At 52.2% G+C, this 20,805-nt stretch overlaps 8 protein-coding genes across 8 annotated transcripts; 3 read left to right on the top strand and 5 right to left on the bottom strand.

Moving 5' to 3' along the window:
• Positions 1 to 109: 109 nt before the first annotated feature.
• Positions 110 to 2,897, bottom strand: CONPUDRAFT_118448 (uncharacterized protein; the record flags this gene model as incomplete). Its single annotated transcript, XM_007766806.1, has 13 exons — positions 110 to 217; positions 279 to 598; positions 648 to 726; positions 788 to 846; positions 912 to 1,017; positions 1,073 to 1,399; positions 1,462 to 1,691; positions 1,752 to 1,889; positions 1,943 to 2,031; positions 2,121 to 2,298; positions 2,369 to 2,542; positions 2,600 to 2,661; positions 2,719 to 2,897. 13 exons carry the CDS (start codon positions 2,895 to 2,897, stop codon positions 158 to 160), a joined length of 2,001 nt encoding a protein of 666 aa, XP_007764996.1. The 3' UTR covers positions 110 to 157.
• A 300-nt stretch (positions 2,898 to 3,197) lies between these two features.
• Positions 3,198 to 4,279, top strand: CONPUDRAFT_87953 (uncharacterized protein; the record flags this gene model as incomplete). Its single annotated transcript, XM_007766805.1, has 4 exons — positions 3,198 to 3,492; positions 3,556 to 3,806; positions 3,866 to 4,196; positions 4,251 to 4,279. The coding sequence occupies 4 exons, from the start codon at positions 3,198 to 3,200 to the stop codon at positions 4,277 to 4,279; spliced, it is 906 nt and encodes a 301-aa protein (XP_007764995.1).
• A 692-nt stretch (positions 4,280 to 4,971) lies between these two features.
• CONPUDRAFT_162715 (rhamnose mutarotase) lies at positions 4,972 to 5,735 on the bottom strand. The gene is made up of 3 exons (XM_007766804.1): positions 5,504 to 5,735; positions 5,155 to 5,442; positions 4,972 to 5,090 (listed from the first exon to the last, which is right to left on the bottom strand). The coding sequence occupies exons 1-3, from the start codon at positions 5,543 to 5,545 to the stop codon at positions 5,046 to 5,048; spliced, it is 375 nt and encodes a 124-aa protein (XP_007764994.1). The 5' UTR covers positions 5,546 to 5,735; the 3' UTR covers positions 4,972 to 5,045.
• Positions 5,736 to 5,948: 213 nt separating this feature from the next.
• On the top strand, positions 5,949 to 7,652 carry CONPUDRAFT_135242 (GTPase). The gene is made up of 8 exons (XM_007766803.1): positions 5,949 to 6,044; positions 6,109 to 6,263; positions 6,334 to 6,368; positions 6,455 to 6,459; positions 6,614 to 6,770; positions 6,891 to 7,084; positions 7,162 to 7,242; positions 7,300 to 7,652. The coding sequence occupies exons 2-8, from the start codon at positions 6,228 to 6,230 to the stop codon at positions 7,425 to 7,427; spliced, it is 636 nt and encodes a 211-aa protein (XP_007764993.1). The 5' UTR covers positions 5,949 to 6,044; positions 6,109 to 6,227; the 3' UTR covers positions 7,428 to 7,652.
• A 1,264-nt stretch (positions 7,653 to 8,916) lies between these two features.
• On the bottom strand, positions 8,917 to 10,362 carry CONPUDRAFT_98632 (lactamase). Its single transcript, XM_007766802.1, has 4 exons — positions 10,250 to 10,362; positions 10,170 to 10,202; positions 10,096 to 10,120; positions 8,917 to 10,044 (listed from the first exon to the last, which is right to left on the bottom strand). Exons 1-4 carry the CDS (start codon positions 10,265 to 10,267, stop codon positions 9,035 to 9,037), a joined length of 1,086 nt encoding a protein of 361 aa, XP_007764992.1. The 5' UTR covers positions 10,268 to 10,362; the 3' UTR covers positions 8,917 to 9,034.
• A 457-nt stretch (positions 10,363 to 10,819) lies between these two features.
• On the top strand, positions 10,820 to 12,723 carry CONPUDRAFT_47770 (MIF4G-domain-containing protein; the record flags this gene model as incomplete). Its single annotated transcript, XM_007765844.1, has 5 exons — positions 10,820 to 11,299; positions 11,359 to 11,755; positions 11,813 to 11,950; positions 12,001 to 12,149; positions 12,199 to 12,723. The coding sequence occupies 5 exons, from the start codon at positions 10,820 to 10,822 to the stop codon at positions 12,721 to 12,723; spliced, it is 1,689 nt and encodes a 562-aa protein (XP_007764034.1).
• A 2,059-nt stretch (positions 12,724 to 14,782) lies between these two features.
• On the bottom strand, positions 14,783 to 15,828 carry CONPUDRAFT_47828 (alpha beta-hydrolase; the record flags this gene model as incomplete). The annotated part of the gene is made up of 3 exons (XM_007765850.1): positions 14,783 to 15,352; positions 15,475 to 15,597; positions 15,652 to 15,828. The coding sequence occupies 3 exons, from the start codon at positions 15,826 to 15,828 to the stop codon at positions 14,783 to 14,785; spliced, it is 870 nt and encodes a 289-aa protein (XP_007764040.1).
• A 1,496-nt stretch (positions 15,829 to 17,324) lies between these two features.
• CONPUDRAFT_98626 (FMN-dependent alpha-hydroxy acid dehydrogenase) lies at positions 17,325 to 19,669 on the bottom strand. Its single transcript, XM_007766801.1, has 11 exons — positions 19,344 to 19,669; positions 19,156 to 19,276; positions 19,018 to 19,085; positions 18,840 to 18,961; positions 18,621 to 18,788; positions 18,445 to 18,557; positions 18,352 to 18,415; positions 18,241 to 18,321; positions 17,962 to 18,145; positions 17,734 to 17,894; positions 17,325 to 17,671 (listed from the first exon to the last, which is right to left on the bottom strand). The coding sequence occupies exons 1-11, from the start codon at positions 19,504 to 19,506 to the stop codon at positions 17,573 to 17,575; spliced, it is 1,344 nt and encodes a 447-aa protein (XP_007764991.1). The 5' UTR covers positions 19,507 to 19,669; the 3' UTR covers positions 17,325 to 17,572.
• Between the last annotated feature and the right edge of the window lie 1,136 nt (positions 19,670 to 20,805).

The raw sequence follows: 20,805 nt of genomic DNA, 5'->3' as shown, positions 1-20,805 counted from the left end.
CAAAATTAAATTCTGGTGATGATCACACATCACACTGTTCACCTCTGTCAGTGTTAATCTCCGAGAACATGCATGCACCCTGTTTTCTAAACACAGGGTCAACTTCACCCCATCTAGTAACTCCGTTGATTCAAGTGAAATTTATAACAGATTCCAATCAGAGTGCATCAAAATTGATGCTATGTGAGGTTCTCCTCCTCTCCAATTCATCCGCTCTCTAGAATGGGTCCCAAAAGGCATGGTCAGATGAAGCTTAACCAAGACACTGAGATGCTTACCTTCTCACTCATGTGAAGAACCCCAACAATCGCTGCCAGGACCCCTGTGGCCGCAATAACAACCACTGTGACCCATGGGATCCACTCACCGGGCCGGAGGAACAGCTCCTTCTTCCAATGAATGCTTTCACTCGAAGGCGGCGGAGGAGATAAGACGACGCGTGAGTTCGGTATCACCCCTTCGAGCACCGTCGCGTGCTCTCGAGCGTGGCGCGTCGAGCCCGCGAACAGGCGCTCGATATAATTGTTAGTCCGTCCGAGCCCGACAAACGCGTAAGGCGTCCCCAGCGAGTGGTACGTCATTTGAGGCAGTTGCCCGACTGCAGGGGAAATGAGATAATCAGAAGCGGACGAGAAGTTGCGACGTACCGAGGGCGGCTGAACGCTTGCCCTGGGTGTCGAGAACTGCGTATTTGTACGTTGCTCCGGAGTAGCTAACCCCGAACGGCTGTAGTCAATAAATCAACTTAGGGCGCGGTACAAAAGGCGGCCGCGAATCGAGCACGTACCGAGTAGCTCGAGCCGCTGGCGTCCGTGCACCACCCGTTGTCGCAAGCGCCGTTCAGAACTGCATACATTATAGAATCATGAGCCAGTTGTGCTAACCAATGACCAACGGGAATATCGACGCACCGATAGCCTTGAGGAAGAAGGCGTCATAGTAGAAGTTGTTCTGAATGAACGACAACGAGCCTTCTCCCTGTGCACCCGTTCGCTGCACGAGCAGGTCGAGACTCCCCTGGGATAACTCATACGTTAGCTTTGCTATACTCGGGGAGCAATGTGATACTCACATCTTCGTCGACATCCAAGAATGCCACTCCTTTGGCGTCTCGTATCCTCCCGAGTGCGTCTGCGCCCTTTGTCACTCTTCTCCATCCTCGCTTTCCATTCTTGTTTGAACAACCAGCGGCATTGTGACTACAGTCTTCGGAAAAGAGAAGCGCGGGCGTGTGCGCATTGTCCGTGGTCGCGAAGATGAAGGCGAGATCAGGGTAACCGTCGAGGTTCGCATCGCCGATGCGAACAGGGAGGGGAAGCGACGGCGAGAACGTCGTGTCGAGTACGACTGGACCAGTGGTGCCGGGGATGAAAGACGAGAATGGAACGCGAGTATAAGACTGTGCACGCGATTAGACCAGTCATGTTGACGAAATATCGAGACATTGATCAAAGGACATACGTTGCCGCCTTCTTCAAGGCTAATATGAAAGTTTGGATCTGAGACGCACAGGTTCTCGGGCTGCCGACATACGCGCTGTCCGTCCTTGTTGAAGGCGGGAGTCGTCGTAGATTCGCAGAGCGGAAGCTGAACGTTGTAGGCGACATGGAGCGAGCATCCGGATCCGACACCCGTGCTCTGCGAGACGGAGGAGCAGGTAACGAACACCATGTCTGTCGTCCCGTCACGGTCTGTAAACATAATGGTCTTAGCCGTCTCCAAAAAAGATCTGGATGAAAGGAAAGGCGCACCCATATCGGCAAACGAGACGCTCTGCACGCCGGAAGGAAGGGACGCGCGTTGTGCTAGTGTAAAGCCTGCTTCCTTCTTGTTCAGCCAAATCTCGAAAGACCTCTGTCCACCGCCATCGTCGCAAAGCAGGAAAAGATCTAAGAGTCGAGATTAGTATACCGGGAGCCTCAAGCGTCGTGGTTAAGCTCACCCGCGAGGCAGTCGCCGTCGAAGTCAATCACCGCGTTACTATGAGGATTTGCTGGAGTGCATGGTGTTCCGTTGAATTTCGGATCCGCTCTGTATACGAGAGCGAGATGGGCACGGGGTGAGACAATCATTCTTTGTGAGGAAGGGCTATCTCGTAGAGCATTAGGCAGTAAACTCACAGGTTGAAGAGGGTGGGATTGCTTTGTGATGCATTCCAGACATTCTGCCACATCGTCAGGGAACTCGTCGACCACTGGCTGTACGGCACGCCGAGAAGATCGATCTTGAGGTCGCCGTCTATGTCCGCCGGTATAGGTTGCGAATCGGTCGATGAAGATATTGACAAGGTGTTCTTTTCTACGTTCCGTACGCATATATGCACGTATGAGTAATGGGGCGGTATGGCGAACATAGGAGAAGCGCGCACCGAACGAGCCATCGTGCTTTCCTAGGTAAAGCGCCATATCGAGCTTTCCAGACTTGGAAGAGGTAGACATGACGAGAACATCGAGCGTGCCGTCATGGGTGAAGTCTCCCGGAACTGCGTTTACGACTGGAGCGGGATGGCGCGTAGAGGATGCGCGTTTGTACGCGAAGTTGTCTGCGAGGACGTGGATAGTTGGAATATGCCAGAGCACGGGAAGGTCGGCAGACGTACCATGATTCCAGAGGTAAACAGAGAGCGTTTGTTGGTCGTTATCGAGTGTTAGGGCGTCCAGACTAGACACGCGAGACGTCAGTGATGAGTGTGCCTGCAGAAGTTGCTTAGGTACTCACTATTGGTCGCCATTGAAGTCCCCGAAGGCAATGATGCGTTGGTCTCCTATGCCAAGGTCTCCAGCTTGGATGAGCTCATTCTTGGTGAAGCGGCTTGTAGAGAAGGGCCAGAGAGAGAATGCGAAGGCAGGTGCACCGACTAGTGCGGGGAGAAGTGCGAGCCGGAGTGCGCAGCGCATGACGGCGCTTTAGAGGGTCCACAGGTGAGGCGATCAACTATGTTTCCAGAGTGGAGTAGATTGTTATGTTGCGAACGTAGTATATGCGTGCCTGTCGTGAAATTGTCGAGTCTGACGTCGTGCACGATGACGAAGAGCCAGGGAGATGGCAAGAAGCGAATAACCGGTGATCGGGAAGTGCACGTTTGTCCCGCGGCGCTGACATGTCTCCTGTGCCCAATATGAATGTCACTGGGCTTGCTCTTGCTCTCAGGCCCTTCCGCCGCTCACCACTCTCTTCTCCCTCCTTCTCCCATCCCGATGCTCGCCCTTCAGCCGTTCGTCTCACTCTATCGCACAGTGCTCGCCCCTATCGCGCCACTCGCCTGGCTAGGGCTGCCAGTGAGCACTCTGGATGTCGTAGCGGCCGTCCGACTGTGTGTGGCCCTCCGTCAGCTCCGTGAAGGGGCTCATCGCGACCACATCACCGCCCGGGCACGTATAACTGAGAAGGACGGGCAGGGAGTCCGCACACTGGTCGAGCCCGAGGAGCGGTCTTTCGTTCGGGATCTCGCTACCACCCTCACCGTCGTATACGGCGGTGAAGCACTCGCATGTGAGTGCTTGACTGCATCGTCAATCGTAGCAGTATATGCCTAAGCTGAATGCAATCACTAAGACCCTCTGCTCGGCCTCACACCTTCATTCATGCTCTCGGGCGTCGGTGTCGCCCTCTACGCGGCAGCGCAGGCCGTTGTCGAAGTTGTGCCCGCCCTTCCCCAAATGTCTCTCCAGACCGAGTTCCCGCTCTCATTTGTCGACGGATTCACTCGCGCCATACTCCTCTGCACCCTCATTCCTCCAGCTATAGTTGGCAACCCGCAGCCCGCTATCTCCAACTCCCCGTGGGCGCTCGCGCTTTCATCCCTCGTAAGCCTTTTCTCCGCTCATGCACTTATCAAGGCAGAAATTCATGTGGAGACACATAGATCATCGCGAACGGCGGCTTCTTCATCACTAACCTCGTCTCATTCCTCCACCCCACCCCGCTCGCCCTCACAACTCCTCCCGAGCTTCGCCCTTACGGGTGGACGACGACGGACCTCTGGGCCGCTCCCCTCATCACATCCATTTACGCGCTTCTCACGCACGCGCAGCCCTTCTGGCAGAACGTCCACGCGATCATCGGTGGTGCTCTAGATGCGGACGGCAAACTTGCTCCCGCCCTGGACGACGAGGGTGCCCGTGCCGCGTGCGCGCTTTTGTTGGCGACCATGTTTACCGTTAGGACGGTTCGTAACTTCGGAGCTGTCTCTAAAGGTGAGAAACAGCTCGTACCATTAAACAGCCTTGACTCACAAAACTCGTTTACAGACGTTCGCGAGAAGATTAAGACTCAGTAAAACACGAGGGGTCCCATACATCAAGAACCGCAACTGAGTGCGAATGCCCACAATTTACGACCATCTTTACGAGTTACGACTGCGAATCCAGATTGCTGACTGCAAATGTAGTATTAGTAGAAGCATTCGAGCATTGCTGTAGATATCAATACCTTGACAAATAGAATCGTCGTTTGTAGTTCGGATCGACAGTACAGTTTCAAAGGCCTATAAGACTATCTCTAAAAACTCGCAAGGCATGCCGTTGTGGACCAACTCAGGTGTGCAAAAAGGCGTTGGAACGACCTGAGTGAACGGTAACATAAAACGCAAAGGTAGAAAAAGCAAAAGGTTTGCGAGAGGCACGCCCTGCTGCGCGACTGCAGCACTACCCTTATCTCCTACGACTAACTCGGCAGGCTCTGCCCGTTGCGGAATTGCTTCCCTGGCGAGTCTAGAACCAATTATTCCAAGACCGATCATGCCTTGCGGCGTGAGAGTCTGTGGAGACCAAGTTTTCTGGAGGGGGCAGACTTGAAACAGCGCACTCGCAGAGTTGGCCGCTGGAAGAACCACCTCGCATTCCCGCTGTAGGGCCATTACAGCCGCTGAGCCAAGGAACTGACGAAACTTCCTCTTCATCTGAGCAATATAGGGCTAAGAGCCTTCTCACGCTCTTGCCGCCCACAACCCCTGAGTCCTTCCAAAGCGTTCGTGCTCGATTTTACACTTCAGACGGTGTAATGTACTTGGATTCCCCTTCTTATTGAAGCACCTCTATAGTAGATCATCGATGTAGTACTCCTTCCATCCGGAATACCTCCTCTACTTCCTGTAGGACACGGTCACAGTCATGATGAGGCACTGCGAAATATTAACGAGGGTTGATGGCTTACTGTCCACCATGGTATATCTTTTCCAGAGCCTGTTGCTCCATCATTGAAGCTCTCCTGCATCATATCCGTGACCTTCCACCACTCCTGCGTGATCGGATCCTCGCCGATGGCCTTCATGTCCTTGTCATAACCCGTACCCGTGTACTTGAAGGTCGCGATGAGTAGATGAAGCGGTGGAAAGTAATGGATGGAATAATCTGCAACGTTGTGCGTCTCCAGTGCTGCGAGCACGCCTGGCCAGACGGCGCTATGGACCTCTTTGTACTGTGTCTCGTACTCGGGCTTGAGCTATGGACAGGGGTCACCGTGGTGAATGACAATTGATGGGGCGACGTAGCGTGCAACTCACTTTGATAAGCTGGCAGACTCGCTTCGTATGAGGGATAGACATGATACTGACGTGCTCGACTTGATGATGTAGAAGTGCAAGAGGACCTTTGGGCTGAACTGGACACTGTCATATCCCTCCGCTGCGTCATCCCAGTGTGACCTGCTCGCGGGCCGCTCCTTCCGCAGAGAACGCAGATACTGAGCAAAGGCTTGTCCGGCTCCGAGACAACTCTAAGCTGCTTATTGAGTCCAGGACGCCCAGGAAGAATTCGAAGGACTGTCCTGATCAACGTCAGGATCCGTCTTAAGGCCATAGGGCGAATGACGTCGCAGACTATCCCAGCGTCTATCGCAAGAAAACGCATTAGAGTGGCTCAGTGCCTGCGAGCACAATTGCCGAGCATGCTTTGGAGTGCAGGCGGAGTGTAAACCCAGGCGTTGCCACTTCTATTACCCACCCCAAGAAAGCTCGGTGCTGGTGCATACCTGAAAATTTTACCCGATTCCTCACATCAGGTGTTCAGGACGATAGGATACTTCATCATAATCAAGGGACCAAGGTAAGCGCACTGCACCATCATGAGAGTGACTTTGTGCCATTAGCGGCATATTCAAACTCCGCAGCCTTGTGCCCTTTCTCTGCAACGACCACCGTCTGTACATAGAAGCGAGCCGCCCGCAACCCTTCCACACGCAACCTCTCCACACACTCGTGCAGCTCACGAACACCACTTACGACAATAATGGCAGAAGGAAGCAACTACGACTACCTCTTCAAGGTGCGTAAGCTCTTCTCTGGAGTTTGAAGACGTGCAGGGCTTGGTGCTGACGGGCGCGGCGCATGTGCAGGTTGTTTTGATCGGTGATTCAGGTGTTGGCAAGTCGTAAGTGTGCCGCAGACTTGTTTGCGACGATGGAAAACTGAATGGGAACTCCTTTTGTCGTTTTATTCGGCGTTGTCATGGGTCAGAAACCGTACGTCTTGCCTGCTTCTCAATTTACTCGTCCGCTGACGTTGACCTCGCATACACCTTCATTCCACTACGCAACTCCTGGACACCCACGCCCACTGATACTGCTGTTTCCTCGCATGGCATTCTCTCTTGACCCACCTCGCTCATTACCACAGTGCTTTCGCGGTTCACGCGCAATGAATTCAACCTCGACTCCAAGTCGACTATCGGTGTCGAGTTTGCGACGCGGACGATCAATGTAGACGGAAAGACGGTCAAGGCACAGATTTGGGATACCGCAGGCCAAGAGCGATACCGGGCCATCACCTCTGCGTAAGTCCCAGTCTCCGTTCCTGTTATATCCACCCCGCCTCCATACCCGCTTAGCACGTAAACTCCCCATAATGCCTTGCCGATATGTTTACTTGCTGACGCGATCAATGCGTATCGCAGGTACTACCGCGGCGCAGTCGGTGCCCTGCTGGTATACGACATCGCGAAGCACGCAACGTACGCAAACGTCACGCGCTGGCTCAAGGAGCTGCGCGACCACGCAGATGCCAACATCGTCATCATGCTCGTTGGCAACAAGTCCGATCTCAAGCACCTCCGTGCTGTCCCTACTGAGGAGGCGAAGACCTTCGCTAGTACGTGTCGCTTGCTTCTGCGCAGCTGAGAGGGGAGAGGAACGAAGAATGCTGATGTGTTGGCTTTGTTATTGCAGCCGAGAACGAATTGTCGTTCATTGAGACTTCGGCGCTGGACGCCTCGAACGTCGAGTCGGCCTTCCAGACCATTCTTACGGGTGAGCTTCGCTGGTTGGCTCCACCCATCCTTCATCCCCAATCTTACCCCTTTCCAGACATTTACCGCATCGTCTCGAGCAAGACCCTCGAGCAGTCCTCGGACCCCATCAAGGCACCCACGAGTGACACGATCCCAGTCGCAATCGACTCGGCTGCCCCGGCTTCCGGCAGCAAGTGCTGTTAAGCGATCGGGACGGTGATAGACGTACTTACGAGGGACATGACGTTTGACTGTGTATAGGTACTCTCTGGCTTCTGTTTAATAATCTGATTTCTTCGTGCTCTGTCAGAAGATGATACGAGCACATATATAATTGACATCTTGCAATTGTGAATGTCGACTGGGGACCGTCGGACTGCGCTCGTGAGGTCACCGATGCGCCCGTCGGCGCTCGCCCGCTGAAGCGTTCAATCATCTTTCTGAGTGTGTAGATGCGGTACATTTAGGCGTTAATCCAAGAGTTGCTGTGTTCTGGGCGGTCGGAACTCGCGTTGGCGTTGGCCTGCAACTTAAGTACTATTAGACTTACAAGTGCTTAACGGTCGGTGCTCAATGTTCATCCCCATCCGTCTTCAGCGACGGACTGCCGTAAGTGACAGATGGGCGCGTGGCTCAAAGACTGCTTAGTGGGCCGAGACTATTTTGGATAGACTTTCGTCGATATCTTCTCTTGAGGCTCAGATCATTCCATATACATAATTTCAAAGGCGAGACGTCTGACACTAGTACTCTCTTAACTAGGGTTTGCCAGGAGGACGCGGTTTGATTTGGAAAGTCGCGAGTCGCGGATTGGTGTCTGCCAAGCCAACTCAGGGGTTAGTTGCTTAGTCACACCTTAATGTCAAAGCTACGATCCGCTCTTAGCGTCCTCTGTCACAGCTTAGAGTAGATTCACCTCATGTTATTTATGATATGTTTGATACAATGTGCAGTCATTACAAGAGAAATAGGCAAAGAGTGGCACGGGTGCACCAAAAACCCTCAGTGAGGGAAATCAACTGGTCTTTTATGCTCTAAGTACTTTCTATGTCTTCGAAATTCAAGTGGTAAGTGTATAAGCCATCTGCTAAAAGTTATCCCAAACGTTGTTGACCTCGAGCTTGGGGCATCCAACCGCTTCATAGGCGTCCGAAGCCCTCTCGCCAAAAATAGAGTCAATTCCCAGGCAGCTGGATGCTTGATCGCGAGGAGTTTGGATAATTCGAAGTCCGTTGTTTTACTATAACAACTCGGGCTTGGTGATTATGGTGAATAAGTGGTTGGCACTTGGATCTGGCAACATGAATTCACCAAACTTTGTCGTTCTCTGGGCCTCCCCGCCGCCCACTGAAACTCGAGAATAATATTCAATGATTCACAGGTCGGTAGCTTTTCCCTCATTGAGGGTTTTGACACACCTATGCCCAGCTTTTAGTAGCTTTGTTTGTAATCATCAATACTTAAATTATCTCTGGAAGTACATAGATGAAAGACATAGACAAAATATAGCTCAAAGCGTCTCTACTTGCGAGCCCGCTAGTTATCCAAAGTGGATGGCGCGGGACTTTGACTCAGCGGACACCAATCTGCAACGTTGCAACTCGCGACTTTCCAAATCAAACCGCGTCCCCCTGGCAAACCCTACTTAACTATCCGAAACGACAAGTGTTACTGAATGGTTGCTCAAACTGAAGGCAAAGAAAAACTGTTATATTTAAACCCTCTAGTAAGCACGCAAAATTTCACGATATTGGCGTGATGTGAGTACACGGAGCGTATTTCGGACTCTTGATCGTGATGATACATACAATTCAATTCTCTTTTACGAGCTCCCATTGCGACTGTACACCCTCTCCACCTGTGCATCGCACACGCCCTTCAACCTCGAGCTTGCGTAAGTGTTGTCCGATGCTGTGGCAAGCAGGAAGCCACAAGTTCCGGGGGTACGTCTTCGCATATATGCTAACAACGATGCCCCATATCGTCCACCGGCCGTTTCTACTCGTCGCCTCGTCGCCTGTCCCCTCCGGTGGATCAGGTGCTGGCTGCGAGAGGACAGCGACCACTTGGTGTTCGCGTTCCATGCGATGCTTGATGTACGTCTCTATGAGATCGACACCCTTGTCCTCGGGCACGACAGGGCCATGGCCGGGGTAGAGCTCGCCGAATGCGAGCTTTGGGTCTATGGACCTGGGTAGATCAACGAGGGACTTGAGGGACGACATGTACGTCGAGAGATCCTCGAATACAGCAGTTCCTTCCCCGAGTACGCTGTCCGACGTGTACAACGCGTATGGAGCGTGCTTCTGCTCCTTTGGATTGACGGGGATGAGGATACAGATGGAGTCCGTGGTATGGCCGGGCGTATGTACGATGCGCATACCGCGGCCGTCTCCATCATTGGTGGAGACTGGGAGCTCTTGTCCGTCGTGGAGATTGTGGAGGGCTGAGCCGGTGGGACTGGGCGTGAACGACCCTTTCTCGAGGTTACGAAGAAGCTCGTCGAGCTTGTTTGTGGTAAATGGTGAATTCGGTGCGCTGCTCACGGGAAATTTGTGTAAGCGAGGAGGCACAAATGGTGCATTCGGCCGTTGCTCCTTCCACAGGCGAGAAAGCAGTCCAAGTATGCCTGGCAATCCTTCGGTATGGTCGTGGTGCCAATGTGAAAGGATAATATCGGATACGTGGACTGGCGAGGAAGGCGAAAGAGGGCACAGGGAGCGAATCGCAGTCTCTAGAAGGGGTATGTACTCGTCTTTCCCTTCGCCAGTATCGATGAGAGTGTATGGGCTCTCGGAGCCAACGAGGTAGGTGTTTGTTCCTTACGACAGGGGTTAATTGAACGAATGGCCAGTTCAAAGAGACTAGTTACCTTGGAGGGTGAATTTGCCTGGATTCTATCAAGAATGACCTTCATATACCGACACTCCGAGAACAAATACGCACCTGTCCTAGGACTCTTACTACTCGACTGCTCAGCTAAAATGGAGTGAGATAAGCATGCGTATGGGTTGAGCATGCCTTACTCGGGTGATATTCTCCATGGCCGGTTCAAAACTTGTTATCTCAGAGTAAACCGCCTATGATGCGGCAACGTCAGTAGGTCCTTCAGCTCACCAAGGATAGGCGGGTAGAAAGCTGGCGGTGAGTTGTAAAGGCGAAAGAAACCTCGAGAAGGTTGCCGGAGAGACCGTGGTACTGCCACCGGGCAAACAGGACCAAAGCTTATGCCATAATCCACGGTATTCCCACGCGTCTTCTCACAGGAGCTCGCCGTGCTGAGCGTTCTCCAAACCGCCTTTTCTTCTGTCTACGACAATGGCGACAGCAGTCATGTCTACCGCTCCCACTTCAGATGGAGGGATGCATAAAAGGAAGAGGTTTGGCTTTCTCCGCTGTCCTGCGCTAGCTTCGATGAGCTGACATGTCTGGCATACAGGTCTCGGTCGCGTTCCCCGGGTGAAGAAGACGGACACCCCCCCTCCTCCCGTCGTCGTTCTTACTCCCCACCTCCTCGCGCACGCGTTGACCTTCCACGAGTCCAGGATGTAGATCCAATACGGCGTGCGGAGCGCGAGCGCGCCCTCGCTGCCAAAATGGCCGCGGTCGAGCTTGAAAAGTCCTCCAAGCCTGCGGACGACGACCCAACCAAGGCAAAAGATAGAACCGACAGCCAGGCCGAATTCGCCAAGCTCGTTGGCTCCCGCTCCGGTGGCGTATACATGCCTCCTGCTCGTCTGCGTGCCCTGCAGGCCGCAGCAGCGAGCGACAAGTCTAGCCCCGAGTACCAGCGCCTCTCCTGGGACGCCCTCCGAAAGTCCATCACCGGTATCGTGAACAGGGTTAACATCACCAACATCAAGCTGGTCGTACCGGAGCTCTTCTCGGAGAACCTCGTTCGCGGTCGTGGACTGTTTGCGCGCAGCATCATGAAGGCTCAAGCCTCCAGTTTACCGTTCACCCCCGTCTTCGCCGCCCTCGTTGCTATCCTCAATACGAAGCTGCCTCAAGTCGGAGAGCTTGTTCTTACCAGACTCATTAGTCAATTCCGGAGGGCTTTCAAGCGTAATGACAAGGTACGTCTTCTGTCTAGACTCAATCACCGTCCGCAGCCGTAGCTCATTTCCCGTGACAGATTGTATGCCACTCGACAACCACTTTCATCGCGCACCTCGTCAACCAGATGGTCGCGCACGAAATCATTGCTCTCCAAATCATCGTTCTCCTCCTCGAACGCCCCACCGACGACTCTATTGAAATTGCCGTTGGTTTCATGCGCGAAGTCGGCGCGTTCCTTGCTGAGCATTCTGCTGCAGGGAACACGTTTGCCTTCGAGCGCTTCCGCGCCATCTTGAACGAGGGCTCAATTTCGCACCGTGTTCAGTACATGATCGAAGTGCTCATGCAAGTGCGCAAGGATCGCTACAAGGACAACCCCATAGTTCCGGAAGGCCTTGATCTTGTCGAGGAGGAGGAGCAGATTACGCATCAGATTCATTTGGAGGAGGAGCTGCAGGTGCAGGAGGGTTTAAGTACGTTTCTCGGATTTATATGTTTCTCCCGGAGATTGACGATTTTCCTTCCCTTAGATATCTTCAAGTTCGACCCGAACTACGTCGAAAACGAAGAGAAGTACAAATCGATCAAAGCCGAGATTCTCGGTGAAGATTCGGACGAAGACGAGGAGTCCGGCGTTTCTGAAGAGGAATCCGACGAGGATGAAGCACGTAAGTTGTTCTATTCTTCTTTATTTTTATCTTACTTATTTTGTGTACAGCTGCCGAGGAGAAGGAGGGTATTGAGGACCTTACGGGGACGGACCTCGTCAATCTGCGACGAACCATTTATCTGACAATCATGAATGCGCTCAACTACGAAGAAGCTGTTCATAAATTGCTCAAAATCCAAATTCGTGAAGGCGAGGAGGTATTATTTCTCTTTTTTATTCTTGGAAAATGTGCTGACAATATTCTAGATTGAGCTCATCAACATGATCATCGAGTGTTGTTCTCAAGAACGATCATATTCAAACTTCTACGGCCTCGTCGGCGAACGGTTCAGCAAGCTCAATCGCGTCTGGACTGACTGCCTGGAAGAGGCGTTCACCAAATATTACGAAACCATTCATCGATACGAGACGAACCGTTTGCGCAATATCGCTCGCTTCTTTGGTCATATTTTCGCCACCGACTCCGTTTCTTGGGTCGCTCTTCGGTGCATTCAGATGAATGAGGACGACACGACGAGTTCGAGTCGTATTTTCATCAAGATCATGACGCAGGAAATGATGGAGTCGCTGGGCTTGGCCACGCTCGCGGAGAGGTTTAAGGATGATGAAGTGCGCATCGCCTGTGCTGGGATGTTCCCCAAGGATAACCCGAAGAACACACGTTTCTCGATCAACTACTTCACGAGTGTTGGGTTGGGTGTTCTCACGGAGGATATGCGCGAGTACCTGAAGGTATGCGGTTTATCTCATTATTGCTCCTTTGGTTTGTAATGCTAACACCTCTTTCAGAATGCACCAAGACTCATCATGGAGCAACGCCGCGCCATGCTTGAGCAGGAATCATCCTCGTCGGATTCAGACTCGGACGATTCTGATGACTCGGACACCGACTCAGACGACTCAGACGATGATTCCGACGCTGATTCCGACGACTCGGACGATTTGGATGACTCGCGTCGTCGTCCTCGCCGGCGCTCAGCCAGCCCGAGACGGCGCTCTCCTTCACCTGACCCCCGACGGAAGGACGATCGCGCCCGCGACGTCGACATGGACCGTGATCGCGACCGTGATGGCGGTCGGCCCAGAGACGATAGGGATAAGCGGGACCGAGTCCCGCGGGACTTCAGAGAACGCGAACGTGAACGCGATCGGTATGCCCGTCGCCCGCGCTCCGAGTCTCGCTCGCCTTCCCCTCCGCCGCGTGGGGGCAGAAGGCATGCATCGCGTAGCCCGACCCCGCCGCCCCGCTCGCACTCGCCCCCGCGTCGGGCATCTCCCCCTCCTCGCCATCGCCGCGAGCCTTCTCTCGAGCGCGAGCGCGGGCCTGACAGGGATAAGGACGATCGCCGGCGCGTGCGTTCGCCACCGCCTCACGTGGAGAGGGAACGGGACCGCGGGATGAATGGGGGTCGTCGTGGAGGACGTGATAATGGATATGGCCGGCGGGCAGGTGAGGATAGGGATGATTATGGACGGGATAAGGATCGGTACAGGGAGCGGGACCGGAGGTCGCCCGATGATAGGCGGCGAAGGGACGACTACGATCGCAGGGCTTAAGGAGCTGGTTTCTCATGCAGGAGTAAGCTGTCTTTGGCAAGTGACAGGCTACCTTTCGAATCATGTTATGTCTTGTATTTCATTCGCTTGTTCCACTTCATAGTAAAACATTGCTTCTCAACTAATTTAAACATACAAGCCCTCGCGACCTGCGGGATCTGTGCACCGACCATTCCCTTTCCTCGCTTCTTGCTGTCGTAGACATCACGGCGTCAAGTAGAACAAATCGTCGCGCTACTGATCTAGGAATTCGACCGTGTTCGAAGTACCCAACGGTGCATGGGACCAAAGCTGCAAGATCTCCAGCGAGCCCCTAACTTGGGTCTGTATATCCATGCGACAAACTTCTGGGATGTTGCGTGGTACAAACCGACCGCGATCATCACACCAAAGGCTTTCCGTCCATCTCTCGGAAAATCCCGCTCCGTACCCACCGGAATCTAAGGTTTTCCCTCTCCATCTTGTCTTCATCGACCAACTCCGTAGATTGACCGGACGGCCCGTGTCTGTTGGTGACTAACTCGCTTGATATCTGCAATGGGCGAACTCCGTGAGTGCTCTGTACTAAATGCGTGTGATGTCTCATTTCGACGCTTTAAGTGCTGTGCGAGGTTGGTCCTTGTCGGTCGCTATCGGCCATTCACGTGCGTGATATTAGTATTGGTACTTGCAATCAGCCAATTCCATGCATATCCCGTGCCGTACTGTTTTTGCTTCAAACCATGTAGATGCTTTGATTACCCAGCACCCCACTTGCTCCGATGTAAACCCCCGTTGGTCGTCACAGAAAGACCATTTGCGCATGGTGAGGACGCCCACATGCAGTCTCCTGTACCTGAAATTTAATCTCGACATTTAGAATGCCCAGTTTCTCTTCTCACTGTTCAGCGCCGTGGGTGCGGCACCGAGCAAAGGTGCTGATGTCGATATGGAGAACACGCATGAAATGTCCGTGGATCAGTGGCAAACAGAACCCGCCGATAGTGGCCTTTAATTATGCGAGTCATTGGATCTTGACGACCTAGGTGGTAGAGGAAGGTGGCCAGACTCGAAGCTCAACCACGTTAGCATTCTCAAAAATTCCCATCGACCATAAAGCTCAAGTAACAACTTGAGGTTTATTCTTCTACCCATATTCATCGGGTTGTGAGTATGGCATTCGTCCTGCGCAGTTTACAATCCCCTGTCATTTTTAACGTTCACTTGCAGCTGATACACAGGAAAGGAATCAGCAGGAGTCGTAGGATTCGCATAAAGGCCAGAAACGTGTGATTTACAGTACGGCATACAGCTTGTTGCTCAAATGTTTACACCCAAGCGTAAACTCCAGCAGCACATTGACGAATTCATCCTGCTGATCTATGTGCGCTGCGTGTCCGGAATTCGAAATTCGCTTGACCTCGATACGCGTAAAATGTGGCTCAAACGTTTTCACCGCCACCTCTCCATTCACTACCTCGTCATGTGCCGCAACAATAACCAGCAGCGGCATTCCATTCCTTCCTGCCTCCATCAACTTTTCTTCATTTTGCGGACGACTAATAACGAAGCGACAGTCTCTAGGCGCCATGAGAGTACTTGATCCAAGGCAGGTCAACTTTGTTTTCCAAGGAACTGAATGGTGATCTCTGAAAAGCGCCTCGGTGAATTTGATGCGCGAATCAATGGCTGACACGGCGTTGTCGTCGACTGTAACGCCCTTGGCCACATTCAAAAGTGCTGGCGTCGCAACAGCTTGGATGAGCGCAGGATCGACGTACGGAAGCGCGCACATGTAAACCATTCCAGCCAACGGGATGGGATCCAAGTGCGCACAAATGTCAGCACCGGTAGTTCCTTCAAGCTGTTAGATCAATGAATGACAAAGAGAAATGGAGCTCGCCTCCAAGACTCCTACATGCAAGGCTTGAAATTAGCAAAATGCATCCAACGCCAGTCAGTAACTTCTGACCATCCACAAAAAACAGGCTTTTTGGCGCCGAAGGCATCCGCTACCGTCTTGAAGTCAGCCGCGTATAACGACGAAGCGTGTCCTTCAATACTGTCCGGCTTCCCGCTTCGACCGTGACCTCGGACGTCGTAACGAATCTGGGTGTTTGTACCGTTGTAAAGTGCAAGATAGGAGAAGGAATTTGGACTCACCAAGTAAAGCCTCTCAACCAATTTTTGATCTTCAAACAAATTGTCCCATATCGCACACGACAGCATGATCCCATGCACAAGAATGATGCTAGGCTTTGATGGGTCTCCGATTGCTTCGGCGTATATTTTGTTCCCATCCGAAGACTTTAGTTCTTTTACAACCACGGAATATGCCATGTGTCGTAGGTGTCGGTTTATGATGTTGGATTAAGGGTAACTAGTCGATGTCAACTTATATATCAACGTGGTTTGCCTTGGACGCTGAAACCTACTATTACATATCCACAGGTCTCCTCATCTGTATGCGTTGCTGTGGCTAGATCAATGGATGCCTTACTCTCACAGTGAGAGAGCGAGCCCTAACATAGCTATTGTATAGCGGAATTCTCCGTCTTTGATCGCGGTGTACTGTTCTCCGTCTCTTAACTCGCTGTTCTAAGTTTGTGTGGACGAGTCAGCAGCCTTTTGTAGCAACTTGTTTCCCCAGGAGCGAGCACTTCCGAGTCCAAGAATCATGCATAGTATGCTTGATACCAAGTTTATACGCATATGCATGTTCTGAGGCACAGGAACATGCGTTTCCGTTCCTCAATTACTTGATGGACCCGCTTGTACACGTGGTTCACCGTATACAGTATATCATATCATTGCGGACTAACGTTCAAGCTCAAGGGGCCTAGGGATCAAAGCCACCGTACTCGCAAGGTACCATTTGATAAATATTGAAGGTATTGCTACAGTGGATCCGTCAAGACACCGACATACAAGTATTCAAGTTCAATATATATACCACTCCAGTAGTGCGTTCTGATATGCTTGTTGTTTCGTGTGGCGTTGCACATTTTGACCAGAGCCTGTGCTAGAGTGAGACTGTACGGACGTGGGTTATGGCTTGACTGCTCGCGAGCTACTGGCCCGGTTTGGACAAAAACCCTTTGAGGTACTTTGGAAACCTCATGATATCAGCCGGACTATTTCAGAGACTCAAGCATGTTTCATGAACAGAAATACGACAACTTACTCACACTTTATCGTATATTTCTGCTATTCTGATGAACGCGCTATTATCAACAACAGCGGGGTCAGAGCCAAGCCTTACACGGGCTTCTGAGGGCATAGTTGGCTCGGATATCGGCGCGTGCTGGAACGATCATGATAGGTCAAAGAAGAATTCTTGATTTAAAGGTTGATCGAGTGTAATACTTCTCGTTATCAACTTCAAATGACGAACTAGACCCAAAAATCAGCGACAGTCTGACACCATCTCCGGCACCAGTCTACCTCTTGTTCTAGCTTTTAAGTGTCCACTGGTACTCTTTGGCGCCGCCGCCGCCTTCTCCACAGTAGCAGCAAATAAACAAAGGCGGCGCCCCATCTCGTCATAATCTTACCCTTGAAACGTTGCTCATCAAGGGCCTACGGAATTCACATGTGTACTGGATTGACATGCACGTTAAAAGCTGTGAACATCACTAGTGTGAAGTGTTCCATAGGCTGTTATTCGTGTGATAACCAAAGTCGGATGGTGTGATGAAAGTGTAAAGATTACAATACTTCGTTCGTTGAAGTATTTGCTGGCGGCAAGAACGGTACTCCCCGACTGTCTCAGTTGCTGTCACAATTTCAATCAGACCACATGGGCAAGAGCAATGTTTACCAACATGCTAAGGTGTTTTTGTATGTGCACTTGAACAGCTTTTTGGAGGACAGATTTTAGTGAGGAATCTTCGTAGGATCGATCACTAGTATCGGCAGAGAAGAGAGATACATATAATGGAGATCCGAGATCCGAAACGCGTGTACGGGAACGGACGTCGACCAGGAGGGCTTTTGGCTTTACATTGTCTATATAATTCAACGTGTCCACGAATAGATAACATACCAGGCATAACTTAACTATAACAAAATCGCCCACACCTATTTATTGGGGCGGAACCCCGCTCGAGTTGTATTTCAGCGCCCGTCTATTGAGCTTGGTTACGGATGGGTAGCCGGCGACAGTCATGGTCATGTCCAAGTCCTACATGAAGTGCATCATATCAGCGCCTATACCTTCAACGCCAAGCCAGAGTTGAAACGAACCCCAAGTAATGCCTTCATGACGTGCCGGACGCCTTCTTCTCCCGAGTGCGCAAGACCCCATATGTAGAGCCGACCGACGAGCACAGCGTGTGCGCCCAGTGCGAGCGCCTTGAATATGTCAGAACCTGTCCTGATTCCAGAGTCGAACAGGATTGTCATCTCTGTATAGATGCGAACAAAATGGTGATCAGCACTTGATTCTGAGAGAGCTGGTGCATGGAAGCGTACTATCTCCAACGGCCTCAACGATCTCTGGTAGGACCTCCAGCGTCCCGACGGCACCGTCAACCTGCCGACCAGCGTGGTTTGAGATCACGATGCCGTCGCAGCCCAGCTCGAGCGCCTTAAGCGCGTCTTCGGCGTCTGTGATGCCCTTGAGGACAAACGGGCGGCCACCCGAGATGCGCTTCCACTGTGCATACGCAGGTCAGTCTCAGACAACGAAAAACGAAGGTAGTCGATAGATGGTAGACAATGAACATAGTGATAACATGACGGGCTACAGACCTGTTCAATCAGCCATGGGATGCGCTCCCATGTGTGGGAGACGCCGTGCCAGTGAGTTGGATCGATTGGGTCTCCGTTTGCCTAGGAGCAAGGGTTAGTGAAATGTACGACACGATGACGAACAGAAACCTCGACGAACCAATCTGAGGGGACGAAATTGATCGCATGAGGGAATCTAGATGCAAAGACAAGATAGCAACTCACTTGAATGCGCCAGGTCTGAATGCGGTTGGTCTCCAGCCAAATTGAACCGTGTCAATCGTGAACATACACACGTCAAATCCGCTGTTCCATGCGCGCTGGAGATATCCGAGAGCCTGTGTGATTGACCATGTTCAGTTTGACCGAGGACCTTGAGTGGAAAACGAAGCATAACTCACGACCTCTTCGTTGTTGGACATGTAGAGCTGGAAGAACCGCGGAGACTGGGCCTTGCGCTCCGTCTGCCCGTTTACGAGCGGCTTGTTCGGGCTACGGACAGCAGCGCCAAGGTCGTTGGACTCTGCGACCTTCTCGATAGTGTATGCGGAGGCCGTCGACATGCAGTACTGGATGGACCTCAGTCAGATTAGCGCATTGAACCGGATAACAAAACGTACAGGAAGACCAAGCTCTCCAGCAACTTTGGCCGGCACTAGTTCTCCATCGGGGTGGTACAGGTTGTTTACGCCTATGGGCGCAAAGAGGATTGGGGCTGGTATCCGATGACCAAAGAGGTTCACTAAGTCGCGAGTCAGGGGTTCGCATCTCATCAGATAACCGTTGAAGTGCGCTTACCGCTAAGATCTCTCGTGTCTGTGTTCACCATGGCCCTCGGCCTGATACGCCAGCGGTAGAACTCCTCTCTGCGCGATACGAACGTTAAGTCAGTACGCACTCAAGTCGACTCCGCCAACGTTCATGCCAGCCACCCACCGGTTCGCTCTATCCGTCCACCCTACTCCGGCCGCACCGTTCGCGAACGCGTACGCCTTCTCGCCCATGACGCCCTTCATGGATTCCGCCAGGTCATCCATCTGGAGTGAGAACTGCGGGACTAAAGGGTACACACCGGGCCAGTTAGACCAACGTAAGCTTGCAAGGTTACCATAACTGTCACGTACGAGTGCCTTGGGCGACACCCATCGTAATCTCGCGCTGGTAACGCGAGTACGGGGGCGAGACGTAGCTCTCCGCCTTCTCTTTCGCCTCCACGTTATGATGGTGATGGCCAGTAACGCCGTTAGAGGCTCTGGTGCCGTTGGCAGGCTCTCTCTGTGGGTCCATGGTCCCCCTAGTCCGAGTCGGCCTTCAAGGAGTTTATCGAGAGCTGTCTCGAATGTGGAGGTCGAAAAGAAGACAAGTCAAGAGGAAGGAAGGGAATAGGACAAAGCAAGCAAGGCGTTGAATTCGCTGGCCGTGCTCCATTCCAGGGACTTCCATGAGTGGCATCAGACCGCCCTACTGGTTAGGCTGTGAGGGGAAAGCAGAGCATCTGATGGCCGAAAAAGTCCGAGAGTGGCCACATCAAGATGAGATCTGTGTAGATCATCAACGGTGTTGATTGACAGTGACAGTGACACCTATCAATCCCACTATGCGGGGTTTAGGCAAACCAGTTTCACGAGAATCGCGCACCATCCACTCGCAGAGCAAAAACAGATGCATCGTCTTGCGAACGTCCCTCGCAACGACTGTTAGACGTAATTCGATGCAAAAGGATGCCGGGGAACGCCCGTAAGTCCTTTATCAAGGGGGGAACTTGTAGCACCAGCATCAATCTCGACCACAGCCTGGCCAGGATGAACTTAGCATCCGCTATGTCATAATTTGTGTCATCGGTGGCCGCCTCACAGCTGCATCTGCTTCTTGCGGTAGGGATGTAGCTGGGTCTGTGCTGTGAAAAGGTTTTGTTTGACCTGCGACGGTTCCGTGGCCGTGGCCGCAGGTGAAGGAGTCTGAAACGGCCTGTGCCCGCTCACGGCAGCCACCCTCTCCATCCCACGAGCACCGTACATCAGGGCACATTGTCCACGATTACCTCCCATCGTCTTCGATTTGATACCCCTCTCGTCTCAATTGCGTCACAGCACGCTTTCGCCACATGATCGAGATGGGCTCTAATACTACATACAATGTACCGTCCATTCAGATAGAAGAGGTAAGAAGCCATCCCGAACCTTGGTGTAAGTCAATAAATCCGCGGTGGATTTACTCACCTCACATTCGACTGGTGGTGCTTCTTTAGTGCGCTGGCCCGTCTCGAAACCACATAAGTCGTTATGAAATAGCGTCCGCGCTGCTTCAAGGTTCCTGTGAGCACGCATCGCGCTCCCGGCTGTTTCCACTCCGTAGTTACGCAGAACAAGCACGCTGAGTGAGGAAGTATCAGAAGAAACAAGTGGAGAAGATTATCACAAGAAAACAGAAAGGTTAAAAGGTTATTTATACACAGCGGCCCGCACGGGGTGTGCTGATGAGCCAAATCAGTAGACTGTTCCGACATTTACAGCTAGTTGCAAATGGAATGACACCTGGGCTGAAATTAGAAAATCGTGAGACGCGGCAGACCTGTCCGATCCGAGC

Source organism: Coniophora puteana (genome assembly GCF_000271625.1).
Source record: "Coniophora puteana RWD-64-598 SS2 unplaced genomic scaffold CONPUscaffold_2, whole genome shotgun sequence".
In the NCBI taxonomy this organism is placed as follows: domain Eukaryota; kingdom Fungi; phylum Basidiomycota; class Agaricomycetes; order Boletales; family Coniophoraceae; genus Coniophora; species Coniophora puteana.
Note: the sequence above shows the minus strand (reverse complement) of the source record. Positions and strands in the feature narration are given on the sequence as shown.

Coding starts and splice junctions, on each gene's coding strand:
- CONPUDRAFT_135242 (XM_007766803.1), top strand. CDS start 6,228: ATGGCAGAAGGAAGCAACTACGACTACCTCTTCAAG. Junction 6,771..6,890: donor TACCGGGCCATCACCTCTGC/GTAAGTCCCAGT, acceptor TGCGTATCGCAG/GTACTACCGCGGCGCAGTCG. Junction 7,085..7,161: donor GGAGGCGAAGACCTTCGCTA/GTACGTGTCGCT, acceptor TTGTTATTGCAG/CCGAGAACGAATTGTCGTTC.
- CONPUDRAFT_162715 (XM_007766804.1), bottom strand. CDS start 5,545: ATGTCTATCCCTCATACGAAGCGAGTCTGCCAGCTTATCAAA. Junction 5,443..5,503: donor GAGTCTGCCAGCTTATCAAA/GTGAGTTGCACG, acceptor CCCTGTCCATAG/CTCAAGCCCGAGTACGAGAC. Junction 5,091..5,154: donor AAGATATACCATGGTGGACA/GTAAGCCATCAA, acceptor CGTGTCCTACAG/GAAGTAGAGGAGGTATTCCG.
- CONPUDRAFT_98632 (XM_007766802.1), bottom strand. Junction 10,121..10,169: donor TAGTAAGAGTCCTAGGACAG/GTGCGTATTTGT, acceptor CATTCTTGATAG/AATCCAGGCAAATTCACCCT. Junction 10,045..10,095: donor AGGCAAATTCACCCTCCAAG/GTAACTAGTCTC, acceptor CCCTGTCGTAAG/GAACAAACACCTACCTCGTT.
- CONPUDRAFT_98626 (XM_007766801.1), bottom strand. CDS start 19,506: ATGGACCCACAGAGAGAGCCTGCCAACGGCACCAGAGCCTCTAACGGC. Junction 18,558..18,620: donor TGTCCAACAACGAAGAGGTC/GTGAGTTATGCT, acceptor TCAATCACACAG/GCTCTCGGATATCTCCAGCG. Junction 17,672..17,733: donor TCATGAAGGCATTACTTGGG/GTTCGTTTCAAC, acceptor CACTTCATGTAG/GACTTGGACATGACCATGAC.